The sequence below is a fragment of the Carex rostrata genome, chromosome 3 (genome assembly GCF_964058835.1).
Source record: "Carex rostrata chromosome 3, lpCarRost1.2, whole genome shotgun sequence".
In the NCBI taxonomy this organism is placed as follows: Eukaryota; Viridiplantae; Streptophyta; class Magnoliopsida; order Poales; family Cyperaceae; genus Carex; species Carex rostrata.
The window spans coordinates 5,747,095-5,760,724 of NC_135920.1; the positions used below are offsets into that span (position 1 = coordinate 5,747,095).

Below are 13,630 nucleotides of genomic sequence, written 5' to 3' on the forward strand. Positions count from 1 at the left end.
AGTGGAGGAAGACCTCCCAGGGATAAGAGACATAGGGCTGAAGAGAGAGCCAAAAAAGGATCTTTCGTATATAATCCTGCATAATCTCGAATGTTATCAGTTCCGGTACGTAGACCAAATAATACAATGCAAGCAAAAGTTCCTAGATTCATGGCGATATATTAAAATACTACACTGACTGTGAAATTGACCTTTACACGTAATATGAAAAATTTATATGATTGACCTTCATTTATATTTAATAGTTTGAAAGTCTAGCTCCACCTTTGTTGGAGCCAGCCATATTTTTCATGAAAGACTCGAGACCACCCACGCCACCCATCTTCTTCAACGCATGAGGCGACAGTGCCTTGCCCTTCATCTTGCTCATGATCTTAGCAAGCCGCTTGTACTCCTTGATCATTTCCATCACATCCTGCACTTTGTGGCCTGAGTCGCGCGCTATGCGCATAATGCGCGACTCACTCAACTTCGGGTTTGTGCTGTCTAGCTTTGCAATTTTGGACAGATAGTTGCCACATTTAATGATTTGCTTTAGACACTTGTCTAGACTACCTCCTTTAAGAATATGGCAGTTTATAATATTAAACTGACTTTCGAATGATAATTTTGTACAACTGAATGCTAAATACTTCAACAACAAAAATGGACGAATATTCCATACTCAAATAACTTACAAAACATATATAGTAACTACCCAAAGAACATGCCCCTACCATCAGAGATAGCACCACACATCCGAAGAGTGTTACTATAATAATCAAATATTATTAAAAACTCATTAGGGCTATGGAAAAAAGTCATTACCAGCATTAGTCATGGAGTCCATCATGATCATGTACTGCTTCATCATGGCCTGGTTTTCCTTCTCATTACCTTTAGGCATCAATTCTTCTTTAATCCCAGGTAACATGGAAAGCACCTGAAACAAAATGTTCAACTGAGGAATACAAATCAAGCAAAACAAAAACCAAGTTGCCTACCAGAAAGTTCATACAAGCTTTCAAAACATCTGAGCATTTAAATTGAAAAGTAAATTATCTGATCAATTAGCCCCATTTTCATAATGCTCTGGAACAACTCATACATGTGTCTAAGAGTAAAGGTCCCTTCGGATAGTTTTTGAACAAACTCTGGCTGTTGATCGGTTGGCACAACTTCATGAATTTTGTCCATTAATCCAGACAAATCTCCCATACCTACATAGAAAAATATAATGCTAACAAAGGAAAAAACAAGAAAAACGGAGGAAAGAGAACAAATTATAACTCTCAGTACTAATACTTTACCCAAAAGGCGGCTAACAAAAGATTTGACATCAAAAATTTCAAATTCATCCATGTGCTCTCCTATGCCAATAAATATCACTGGACTTTTTGTAGCTGCAACTCTGCAAGTAATTCCAACAGTCAGGAAAACCATAAAAGAGTTAGACAATAAATCAACAACATACCAACTTTAATTTTTGCAGCAAATCATCTTTTAATAGTATTCAGAAAACCATGAGCATTAAGTTATAATTATGGCTTTGCATATCCAAATATATATGTTTTTGCTATTTTTTCTGGTTAATTATGTGCAAACAATAGCATCCAAAGAGCCATGACATGAAAAGTGAATTGATAAACAGGCAGAAGTTAAACACTAACAAACAAGAGAGAAATATTATAGGTTAATAGCATAGCACAAAACAAGGCCTGGAGAGAATTACACAAACCAACTTAACAACTTACGCACTAAGAGCGCCGCCACCTTTCGCACGGCCATCCATTTTTGTGACAATCACAGCTCCAACCGCCACAGTTTGTTTCAAGGCATTTACAACCCCAATACAACACTCCAAATGGCACGATAATAAGGCATTTACAAGTAATGTCTCCAAATGACACGATAATAAGGCATTTACAAGCCTAATACAACACTCCAATTGAAGTTCTTTGGAGCACTCTAGTTGTGCCTCTAGATTGTATCATAATAGGGCATTTACAACCCTAATACAACACTCCAATTGAAGGTGTTTGGAGCACCCAAGCAGTGACTCTATATAGCAAGATAATAGCACATTTACAGCCCTAATACAACACACCAATTGAAGGTGTTTAGACCACTCGAGTAGTGACTCTATATAGAAAGATAATAGGGAATTTACAGCCCAAATACAACACTCTAATTAAAGGTGTTTGGGGCACTCTAGTTCTGTCTCTGGATAACAAGATAATATGGTATTTACAACCCTAATACAACACTCCAATTGAAGGTGTTTGGAGCACTCTAGTTGTGACTATAGGAAGATAATAGAGTATTTACAACTCCACTACAACACACCAATTGAAGGTGTCTGGAGCACTCTAGTAAAGTCTCCAAATGGCACGATAATAAGTCAGTTACAACCATAGCACCACCCTCCAATTAAAGGTGTTTGGAGCACTCTAGTTGTGCCTCTAGATTGCATGATAATTGGGCATTTACAACAATAATTCAACACTGCAATTGAAGGTGTTTGGAGCACTCAAATTGTGTCTCCATGGCAAGATAATAGGACATTTACAACCCTAATACAACTCTCCAACTGAAGGTATTTGGAGCACTGTAGTTGTGATTCTATCTAAGAAGATAATAGGGCATTTACAACCCTAAAACAACACTCCAATTGAAGGTGTTTGGAGCACTCTAATTGTGCCTCTAGATTGCATAATAATAGGGCATTTACAACCTTAGTACAACACTCCAATTGATGGTGTTTGGAGCACCCAAGTAGTGAATATATATAGCAAGATAATAGCGCATTTACAACCCTAATACAACACTCCAATTGAAGGTGTTTCAAGCACTCGAGTAGTGACTCTATATAGCGAGATAACAGGGCATTTACAGCCCAAATACAATACTCCAATAGAAGGTGTTTGGAGCACTTGAGTAGCGACTCTATATAGGAAGATAATAGGGCATTTAAAACCCTAATACAACACTCCAGTTGAAGGTGTTTGGAGCATTCCAGTAATTTCTCCAGATGGCACGATAATTAGGAATTTACAACACTAATACAACACTCCAATTGAAGGTGTTTGGAGAACTCCAGTTGTGCCTCGAGATGGCAAGATAATAGGACATTTACAGCTCTAATTCAACACTCCAATTGAAGGTGTTTGGAGCACTCTAGTTGTGTCTCTAGATGGCAAGATAATAGGGCATATACAACCCTAATACAACACTCCAATTCAAGGTATTTGGAGCATTGTAGTTGTGACTCTATATAGGAAGATAATAGGGCATTTACAACCCTACTACAACACTCGAATTGATGGTGTTTCGAGCACTCTAGTAATGTCTCCAAATGACACAATAACAAGTCTTTTAGATACCTAACAGAATACTCCAATTTAAGGTGTTTGGAGCACTCTAGTTGTGCCTCTAGATTGCATGATAACAGGGCATTTACAACCCCAATACAACTCTCCAATTGAAGGTTTTTGGAGCACCCGAGTAGTGGCTCTATGTAGTAAGATAATAACGCATTTAAAACTCTAATACAACACTCCAATTGAAGGTGTTTAGAGCCCTCTAATTGTGTCTCTAGATGGCAAGCTAATAGGGCATTTCCAACACTAATACAACACTCCAATTGAAGGTGTTTGGACCACTCAAGTAATGTCTCGAGATGGCACCATAATAAGGTATTAACAACCCTAACACAACACTCCAATTTAAGGTGTTTGGTGCACTGTAGTTGTGACTTTATATTGGAAGGTAATAGGTTTTTTACAACCCAAATACAACACTCCAATTGAAGGTGTTTGGAGCACTCTAGTTGTGCCTCTAGATTGCATGATAACAGGGCATTTACAACCCCAATACAACTCTCCAATTGAAGGTTTTTGGAGCACCCGAGTAGTGACTCTATGTAGTAAGATAATAGCGCATTTACAACCCTAATACAACACTCCAATTGAAGGCGTTTGGAGCCCTCTAATTGTGTCTCTGATGGCAAGCTAATAGGGCATTTACAACACCAATACAACACTCCAATTGAAGGTGTTTGGACCACTCAAGTAATGCCTCCAATAGGGCATTAACAACCCTAATACAACACTCCAATTGAAGGTGTTTGGAGCACTCTATTTGTGCCTCTAGATGGCCAGATTATATGTCATTTACAACCCAAATACAACACTCCAATTGAAGGTGTTTGGAGCACTCTAGTTGTGTCTCCAGATGGTAAGATAATACGAAATTTACAACCCTAATACAACACTCGAATTGAAGGTGTTTGGAGGAATCTAGATGTCCCTCTAGATGGCAAGATAATAGGGCATTTACAAGCCAAATTCAACCCCAATTGAAGGTGTTTGGGGCACTCTAGTTGTGACTCCAGATGGCAAGATAATAGGGGATTTACAACCCTAAAACAAAACTCCAATTGAAGGTGTTTGGAGCACTGTAGTTGTGACATTATATAGGAAGATAATAGGGTATTTACAACCATAATACAACACTCAAATTGAAGATATTTGGAGCACTGTAGTTGTGACCCTACATTGGAAGATAATAGGGTATTTACAATCCTAATACAACAGTCCAATTGAAAGTGTTTGGAGCACTCTATTATTGTCTCCAAATTGCACGATAATAAGGTATTTACAACCCTAATACAGCACTCCAATTGAAGGTGTTTGGAGGACTCTAGAGGTGCCTCTAGATGGCAAGATAATAGGGCATTTACAACCCAAATTCAACACCAATTGAAGGTGTTTGGGGCACTCTAGTTGTGTCTCCAGATGGCAAGATAATAGGGGATTTACAACCCTAAAATAACACTCCAATTGAATGTGTTTGGAGCTCTGTATTTGTGACTTTATATAGCAAGATAATAGGGTATTTACAACCATAATACAATACTCCAATTAAAGGTGTTTGGAGCACTCTAGTAATGTCTCCAATAGGCACGATAATAAGGCTTTTACAAGGCTAATACAACACTCCAATTGAAGGTGTTTGGAGCACTCTAGTAATGATTCTATATAGAAAGATAATAGCGCATTTACGTCCCTAATACAACACTCCAATTGAAGGTGTTTAGAGAACTCTAATTGTGCCTTTAGATGGCAAGATAATAGGGCATTTATAACTCTAATAGAACACTCCAATTGAAGGTGTTTGGAGCACTCTAGTTGTGACTCTATTTAGGAAGATAATAGGGTATTTACAACCCTAATACAACACTTCAATTAAAGGTGTTTGTAGCACTCTAGTAATGTCTCTAGATGACACGATAATAAGGTATTTACAGCCCTAATACAACACTCCAATTGAAGGTGTTTGGTGCACTCTAGTAATGTATCCTAGTGAAGGTGTTTGGAGCACTCTAGTTGTGCCTGCAGATGGCAATATAATAGGGCATTTACAACCCTAATACAACAATCCAATTGAAGGTGTTTGGTGCTCTGTAGTTGTGACTTTATATAGGATGATAATAGGTTATTTACAACCCAAATACAACACTCCAATTGAAGGTGTTTGGAGCCCCAAAGTAGTGAATCTATATAGCAAGATAATAGCGCATTTACAACCCTAATACAACACTCCAGTTGAAGGTGTTTGGAGCATTCTAGTAATGTCTCCAGATGGCACGATAATTAGGAATTTACAACACCAATACAACACTCCAATTGAAGGTGTTTGGAGCACTCTAGTTGTGCCTCGAGATGGCAAGATAATAGGACATTTACAGCTCTAATTCAACACTTTAATTGAAGGTGTTTGGAGCACTCTAGTTGTGTCTCTAGATGGTAAGATAATAGGGCATATACAACCCTAATACAACACTCCAATTGAAGGTATTTGGAGTATTGTAGTTGTGACTCTATATAGGAAGATAATAGGGCATTTACAACCCTACTACAACACTCGAATTGAAGGTGTTTGGAGCACTCTAGTAATGTCTCCAAATAACACGATAACAAGGCTTTTAGATGCCTAACAGAATACTCCAATTTAAGGTGTTTGGAGCACTCTAGTTGTGCCTCTAAATTGCATGATAACAGGACATTTACAACCCTAATACAACACTCCAATTGAAGGTGTTTGGAGCACCCGAGTAGTGATTCTATGTAGTAAGATAATAACGCATTTACAACCCTAATACAACACTCCAATTGAAGGTGTTTGGAGCCCTCTAATTGTGTCTCTAGATGGCAAGCTAATAGGGCATTTCCAACACTAATACAACACTCCAATTGAAGGTGTTTGGACCACTCAAGTAATGTCTCCAGATGGCACGATAATAAGGTATTAACAACCCTAATACAACACTCCAATTGAAGGTGTTTGGAGCACTCTATATGTGCCTCTAGATGACTAGATTATATGGCATTTCCAACCCAAATACAACACTCCAATTGAAGGTGTTTGGAGCACTCTAGTTGTGACTCTATATAGGAAGATAATAGGGAATTTACAACACTACAATTGAAGGTGTTTCAAGTACTCTAGTTGTATCTCCATATTGCAAGATAATGGGGGCATTTACAACCTTAATACAACACTCAAATTGAAGATATTTGGAGCGCTGTAGTTGTGACTCTACATAGGAAGATAATAGGGTATTTACAAACCTAATACAATAGTCCAATTGAATGTGTTTGGAGCACTCTATTATTGTCTCCAAATTGCACGATAATAAGGTATTTACAACCCTAATACAGCATTTCAATTGAAGGTGTTTGGAGGACTCTAGATGTGCCTCTAAATGGCAAGATAATAGGGCATTTACAACCCTAAAACAACACTCCAATTGAAGGTATTTGGAGCACTGTATTTGTGACTTTATATAGGAAGATAATAGGGTATTTACAACCATAATACAATACTCCAATTAAAGGTGTTTGGAGCACTCTAGTAATGTCTCCAAGAGGCACGATAATAAGGCTTTTACAAGCCTAATACAACACTCCAATTGAAGGTGTTTGGAGCACAATAGTAGTGACTCTATATAGCAAGATAATAGCGCATTTAGCCGAATACAACACTCCAATTGAAGGTGTTTAGAGAACTCTAGTTTTGCCTTTAGATGGCAAGAGAATAGGGCATTTATAACTCTAATATAACACTCCAATTGAAGGTGTTTGGAGCACTCTAGTTGTGACTCTATATAGGAAGATAATAGGGTATTTACGACCCTAATACAACACTTCAAATAAAGGTGTTTGTAGCACTCTAGTAATGTCTCTAGATGGCACGATAATAAGGTATTTACAGCACTAATACAACACTCCAATTGAAGGTGTTTGGAGCACTCTAGTAATGTCTCCTAGTGAAGGTGTTTGGAGCACTCTAATTGTGTCTGCAGATGGCAAGATAATATGGCAGTTATAACCCTAATACAACAATCCAATTGAAGGTGTTTGGTGCACTGTAGTTGTGACTTTATATAGGATGATAATAGGTTATTTACAACCCAAATACAACACTCCAATTGAAATTGTTTGGAGCGCCCATGTTGTGAATCTATATAGCAAGATAATAGCGCATTTACAACCCTAATACAACACTCCAATTGAAGGTGTTTGGAGGACTTGAGTAGTGACTCTATATAGCGAGATAATAGTGAAAGTTTTGATGCTTAGATAGCAAGGAATAAAACAAAAATTTATTCGACTCAAAACAAACGATCTAGTTATTGTAAGTGCAAGAAACAATCTTAATTAGCCTAATCAAGAATGGAATAACATAATACCTTGGATTTGATCTCTAAATCAAATCAAGAAGAGTTGTCTTGCTTAGCAACTTTTTATTCCCTTCCTCCTTCAATGGTGGTTGTGCTTTAGCCCCTAAAATGACGAGCCTCCTTAGGTATCCACCGAGAGATAAAATAAATACTTGTATCTCTAAGGCTAGTAAGAGATTAACAAGTAGAACCTTAATCCTAGTTTCACCCTCTTCTTAATTTCTGAAAACTTATTAGAGGATTTCTAGATCTCAATACATGAGAAAAATTGGAGGAGAGGAGAAAAGAGCAAATTTCGGCCAAGATATATTTCACAGAAATTCTGACCTTTCGGTACTAAAATCCTTATATCTTTTTCTAGGTAACTCCAAATGACTTGAAATCTTCACCATTGGATTCTAGACTCCAAGGGCTACAGATTACATAGGCCATACGTCCAGAATAATTAGTATTTATCCTTTCAAATACCAGTTCAAAGTTACCAAAAAAATATGTCCAGAAATTTCTTTCCTCTTTAATGAGATTGATTAAATTTAATGATATATTTAAATATTCCTTAAATCATGCCATTACTAATCAATTCTCCCCAGCATATATTTGGGCTTTGGGCTTAAACATATTAATCATATTAATATTTAATTAAGTCCACAATCCCATACATTAAAACAAGCCAACAAATAAATTAATATTCCATGTTAATTTATATGCATATCTCATGTGTCAAAAACTATTTAAAATATGTCACGCATACTTTAAATATTACTAGGATTATTTTATAACATCTCCATGTCATAAAATTATTCATATATTAATAACATATAATTTGTACAAATTAATTATAACTTCTTATAACATAGCACATATTATGTTGGGTTTTCGATGGTTCAAACCCATTGATTTAGCTTAAGGTGCGGAAATAGTAAAACAAAATTTTTTATATCTACCTTAAGCTACGGATTAAATGAATCAAGAAGATCCATTTCATCCTATTTACAGATCTACTCCATAATTGATTTTCTAAAGCTTTAAATCTATTTACCAATTAAATAGATTAATATAACAATTTATACCTTGTTTCCAAATCACAGTTGGAATGCACACCGAGCGAGAAGAGCTACACCAGGGAAGGAATCGACTCGGAGTATCACACGTGTGATACCTCTATCGGTTATCCACCAGGACTAACCGGAGAGCGATTTATTTCTTTTGCCAGAAATACCGTAAACCGCGGAATTCTGCAGAAACACTATTCACCAAAAAAGGGACAGATTAAATATATTTAAGACTCCAAGTTATTCCGTTTCACTTAAAAAGCAAAACAGAAATACCGCAGAGTTTGCAAAAATATATTTTTCTGAATCTCGTAATAACCGAAATCAGGGAAGAGAAATTCCGATTAACGAATTAATCATATTAACATGTGAATTAGTAAGTTTTCTCTCTACCCTCACCCCTCTATTTATAGTGTTTGGAGGAGGTTCGCAAAAGACCAAAATACCCCTAAAAACAAATCTATTTACCAAAAACCCTTGACACCTCATCCTTTAATGTGTGAAAAGACCAAAATACCCCTTACACACCCTTCCACACTCTTCTCCATGCTTCTACACCCTAAGGTGTCATGCAAGGTGGCATAGGTGTGAAATGACCATTTTGCCCTTGGCCCATTAAGGCATGAATAGTAAAAGGCTTTGATTTTGGGCTTTGACTTTGGGCTTTTAATTTTAATTAAGGCTTTGATTATTTTGGGCTTTTAAACCCATAATTCAAATCCATAATTAACAAATTAAAATCCAAATCAAATATATATAATTGTCATATACAATTATATTTCTTTTCGGTTGTTGTTCGGTAACTTTTATACAACGTAACGTGTACGTTTATAAATTAACCGTTGTTTCTGTTTGTCATTCTAAATGACATTTATAATTTAATTATATCACATATAATTAATTATAACCATCTTAATATTAATTATAATCAATTTATAATTAATCAGTAAGATTCTCCGAGTAGCTCCTATATGGTGTGACCCAATAGGATCTGTGTTATGTTGGTAAACAGAGTTAAAACTGTTTTAACTTCTATAATCATGAGTGGTATCTGGCAACACATCATGACCATCCAATTACACAGATGATGCTGTACTGTACAATATCACGATCCAGTAAACTATTTACTTGTGTCAGTTCTTTTGTCTCATAGCTATCAGATTAGTTTCAAGGTAGATGTGTGTCATCCTTGCAAACTTAATCTTTTCTTCATCTTGAGCAGATTATCAAATATAATTACTCTTGTAATTAAACCGCATGCAGATAATCTAACTCTACCAAGGGGCCCAGTGATGCTATAGCTCGTATAGAGATACGAGGGACAATAGTACTTTTGGTAGACTATCACTTCCTCAGCTAAGCTATACATATGGGAATGCTACCGTTATGACTGCTTTTTACGGACAGCGGTAGATAGCAATCACACATACATATTTCTCAGTGGGAACGATAAATACCTCATACTTTAGAACGTGACACTGAATGAAAACATAAATGACACGGACACAATTCTATTTAATGTCTCATTCGGGGTCTGTCAAATACCATGTTCCTAGAACATGTATCTATGTGATTAAAATGACATCTCGTGTCAGGTGGTTTGTAAAACTTAACCATCTTTTAATCCACATACTAACCTTATAGCGGTAATTAGTGTTCCTGCTAATTACCTTGGTCAGTGACCTTTTAAGAGTATATATCATCTATATTATGGAGTTTCACAATTTCAGTCATGAACTCGAAATGATCCATAAATGCAATAATACTCAAGGCAACAAAATGATATATAAATAAACATTCAATTCATGAACAAAGCTTTATGATAATTTATCGTATTATTGACTTCTAGATTATTACAAACTAACATATTATATACATATCACATATGTTTTATTAATATATTTTCTTTTAATCTTTCATATGGTGTGACCCTATGGGATCCCATCATTATGGCAATAGAATTAAACATTTTTAATTCCATAAATCAATGATACAACTAGCCATGGTATATTGATTACCCAAATGATGTGGATGAAAAAGCACAATGCAAAATCACGATCCCTGTAACATTAAAAATGTTGTTGTGTCAATTCCTTGCCACATGATATCCAAATAATCGTAAGGTAGGAATGTGTCATCCTTACCAATTATTCTTTCTTGATTTCCTGAAGTTTAATTATGATATGATTATCATATAATCATATTGCATGCACATAATATAAACTTTATCAAGGGGCCCAGAGATATCATCACTTATTTTAACATATAAGGGACAATGGTTTCTTGATACGTATCGTTCTTCCGCATAAGTTATATGTACTGCAGTAACTGCCTTTATAACTCCTGGTTAAAGAGAGCGTTGGACAGTACCAACAATACACATCCCTTATGTAAGAAAAATAAATATCTCAACCAAAGAATTCTAGACACAATGAAATATCAATGACACATAACACAATCCATATGATATTTCATTCTTGGGTCTGTCCAGTGCCATACATCTCCATGTATGCACATGTGTGATTAGATCGATAACTCCTTATCGTATAACCTATAGAACATGGCCATCATCTAATCACCACACCTATCTTATATGGTCAACCAGTGTACCTTTGCTGATTGCCAAGATAAGGAACATTTAAGAATAAACAAATTTATTCATTGTGAAGTTCTACAATTTAAGTCATCAACTCAAATGATCCACTAATATGAATACTCAAGGTACAAAATGATAAAATCATTCACTAATAAACTAAACATATCATAGATATGATCTGGGTCTAGGACACCCACACTAACAAATAGGCCATTTATAACCCTAATACAACACTCCAATTGAAGGTGTTTGGAGCACTCTAGTTGTGACTCTATATAGGAAGATAATAGGGCATTTCCAACACTAATACAACACTCCAATTAAAGGTGTTTGGAGCACTCTAGTAATGTCTCCAAATGGAACGATAATAAGGAATTTAAAAGCCTGATACAACACTCCAATTGAAGGTGTTTGGAGCACTCTAGTTGTGCCTCGAGAGGGCAAGATAATAGGACATTTACAGCTATAATTCAACACTCCAATTGAAGGTGTTTGGAGAACTCTAGTTGTGACTTTATATAAGAAGCTAATAGGGTATTTACAACCCTAATACAACACTCCAATTAAAGGTGTTTGGAGCACTCTAGTAATGTCTCCAATAGGCATGACAATAAGGCATTTACAAGCGTACAACACTCCAATTGAAGGTGTTTGGAGCACTCTAGTTGTGCCTTTAAATGGCAAGATAATAGGCCATTTATAACCCTAATACAACACTCCAATTGAAGGTGTTTGGAGCACTCTAGTTGTGACTCTATATAGGAAGATAATAGGGTATTTACATCCCAAATACAACACTCCAATTAAAGGTGTTTGGACCACTCTAGTAATGTCTCCAAATGGCACGATAATAAGGAATTTACAAGCTTGATACAACACTCCAATTGAAGCTGTTTGGAGCACTCTAGTTGTGCCTCGAGATGGCAAGATAATTGGACATTTACAGCTCTAATTCAACACTCCAATTGAAGGTGTTTGGAGAACTCTAGTTGTGTCTCTACATGGCAAGCTAATAGGGCATACACAACCCTAATACAACACTCCAATTGAAGGTATTTGGAGCATTGTAGTTGTGATTCTATATAGGAAAATAATAGGGCATTTACAATCCTACTACAACACTCGAATTGAAGGTGTTTGGAGCACTCTAGTAAAGTCTCCAAATGACACGATAACAAGGCTTTTAGATGCCTAACATAATACTCCAATTTAAGGTGTTTGGAGCACTCTAGTTGTGCCTCAAAATTGCATGATAGCAGGGCATTTACAACTCTAATACAACTCTCCAATTGAAGGTTTTTGGAGCACCCGAGTAGTGACTATGTAGTAAGATAATAGCGCATTTAAAACCCTAATACAACACTCCAATTTAAGGTGTTTGGAGCCCACTATAATTGTGTCTCTAGATGGCAAGCTAATAGGGCATTTCCAACACTAATACAACACTCCAATTGAAGGTGTTTGGACCACTCAAGTAATGTCTCCAGATGGCACGATAATAAGGTATTAACAACCCTAATACAACACTCCAATTGAAGGTGTTTGGAGCACTCTAGTAGTGACTCTATATAGCAAGATAATAGCGCATTTACGGCCCTAGTACAACACTCCAATTGAAGGTGTTTAGAGCACTCTAGTTGTGCCTTTAGATGGCAAGATAATAGGGCCTTTATAACCCTAATACAACACTCCAATTGAAGGTGTTTGGAGCACTCTAGTTGTGACTCTATATAGGAGGATAATAGGGCATTTCCAACACTAATACAACACTCCAATTGAAGGTGTTTGGAGCACTTTAGTAATTTCTCTAGATGGCACGATAATAAGGTATTTACAGCCCTAATGAAACACTCCAGTTGAAGGTATTTAGAGCACTCTAGTTGTGCCGCTAGATGGCAAGATAATAGGGCATTTACAACCCACAACACCCCAATTAAAGGTGTTTGGAGCACTCTAGTTGTGACTCTATATAGGAAGATAATAGGGTATTTACATCCCAAATACAACACTCCAATTAAAGGTGTTTGGAGCACTCTAGTAATGTCTTCAAATGGCACGATAATAAGGAATTTACAAGCCTGATACAACACTCCAATTGAAGGTGTTTGGAGCACCCAAGCAGTGACTCTATATAGCAAGATAATAGCGCATTTACGGCCCTAATACAACACTCCAATGGAAGGTGTTTAGAGTACTCTAGTTGTGCCTTTAGATGGCAAGATAATAGGGCATTTATAACCCTAATACAACACTCGAATT

The 13,630-nt window shown here is 36.4% G+C and overlaps 1 protein-coding gene across 1 annotated transcript in view; it reads right to left on the reverse strand.

Moving 5' to 3' along the window:
- Window positions 1-793: 793 nt before the first annotated feature.
- Window positions 794-13,630, reverse strand: part of LOC144551378 (signal recognition particle subunit SRP54 2-like) — a 31,021-nt gene continuing 18,184 nt past the window's right edge. Inside the window, exons 2-4 of the mRNA XM_078299321.1 lie at window positions 1,734-1,837; window positions 1,290-1,390; window positions 794-1,199 (exon numbers count right to left, since the gene is read on the reverse strand). Coding sequence (XP_078155447.1) covers window positions 1,021-1,199; window positions 1,290-1,390; window positions 1,734-1,837 — 384 coding nt within the window. The 3' untranslated portion in view covers window positions 794-1,020. The remainder of the gene's footprint in view (window positions 1,200-1,289; window positions 1,391-1,733; window positions 1,838-13,630) is intronic.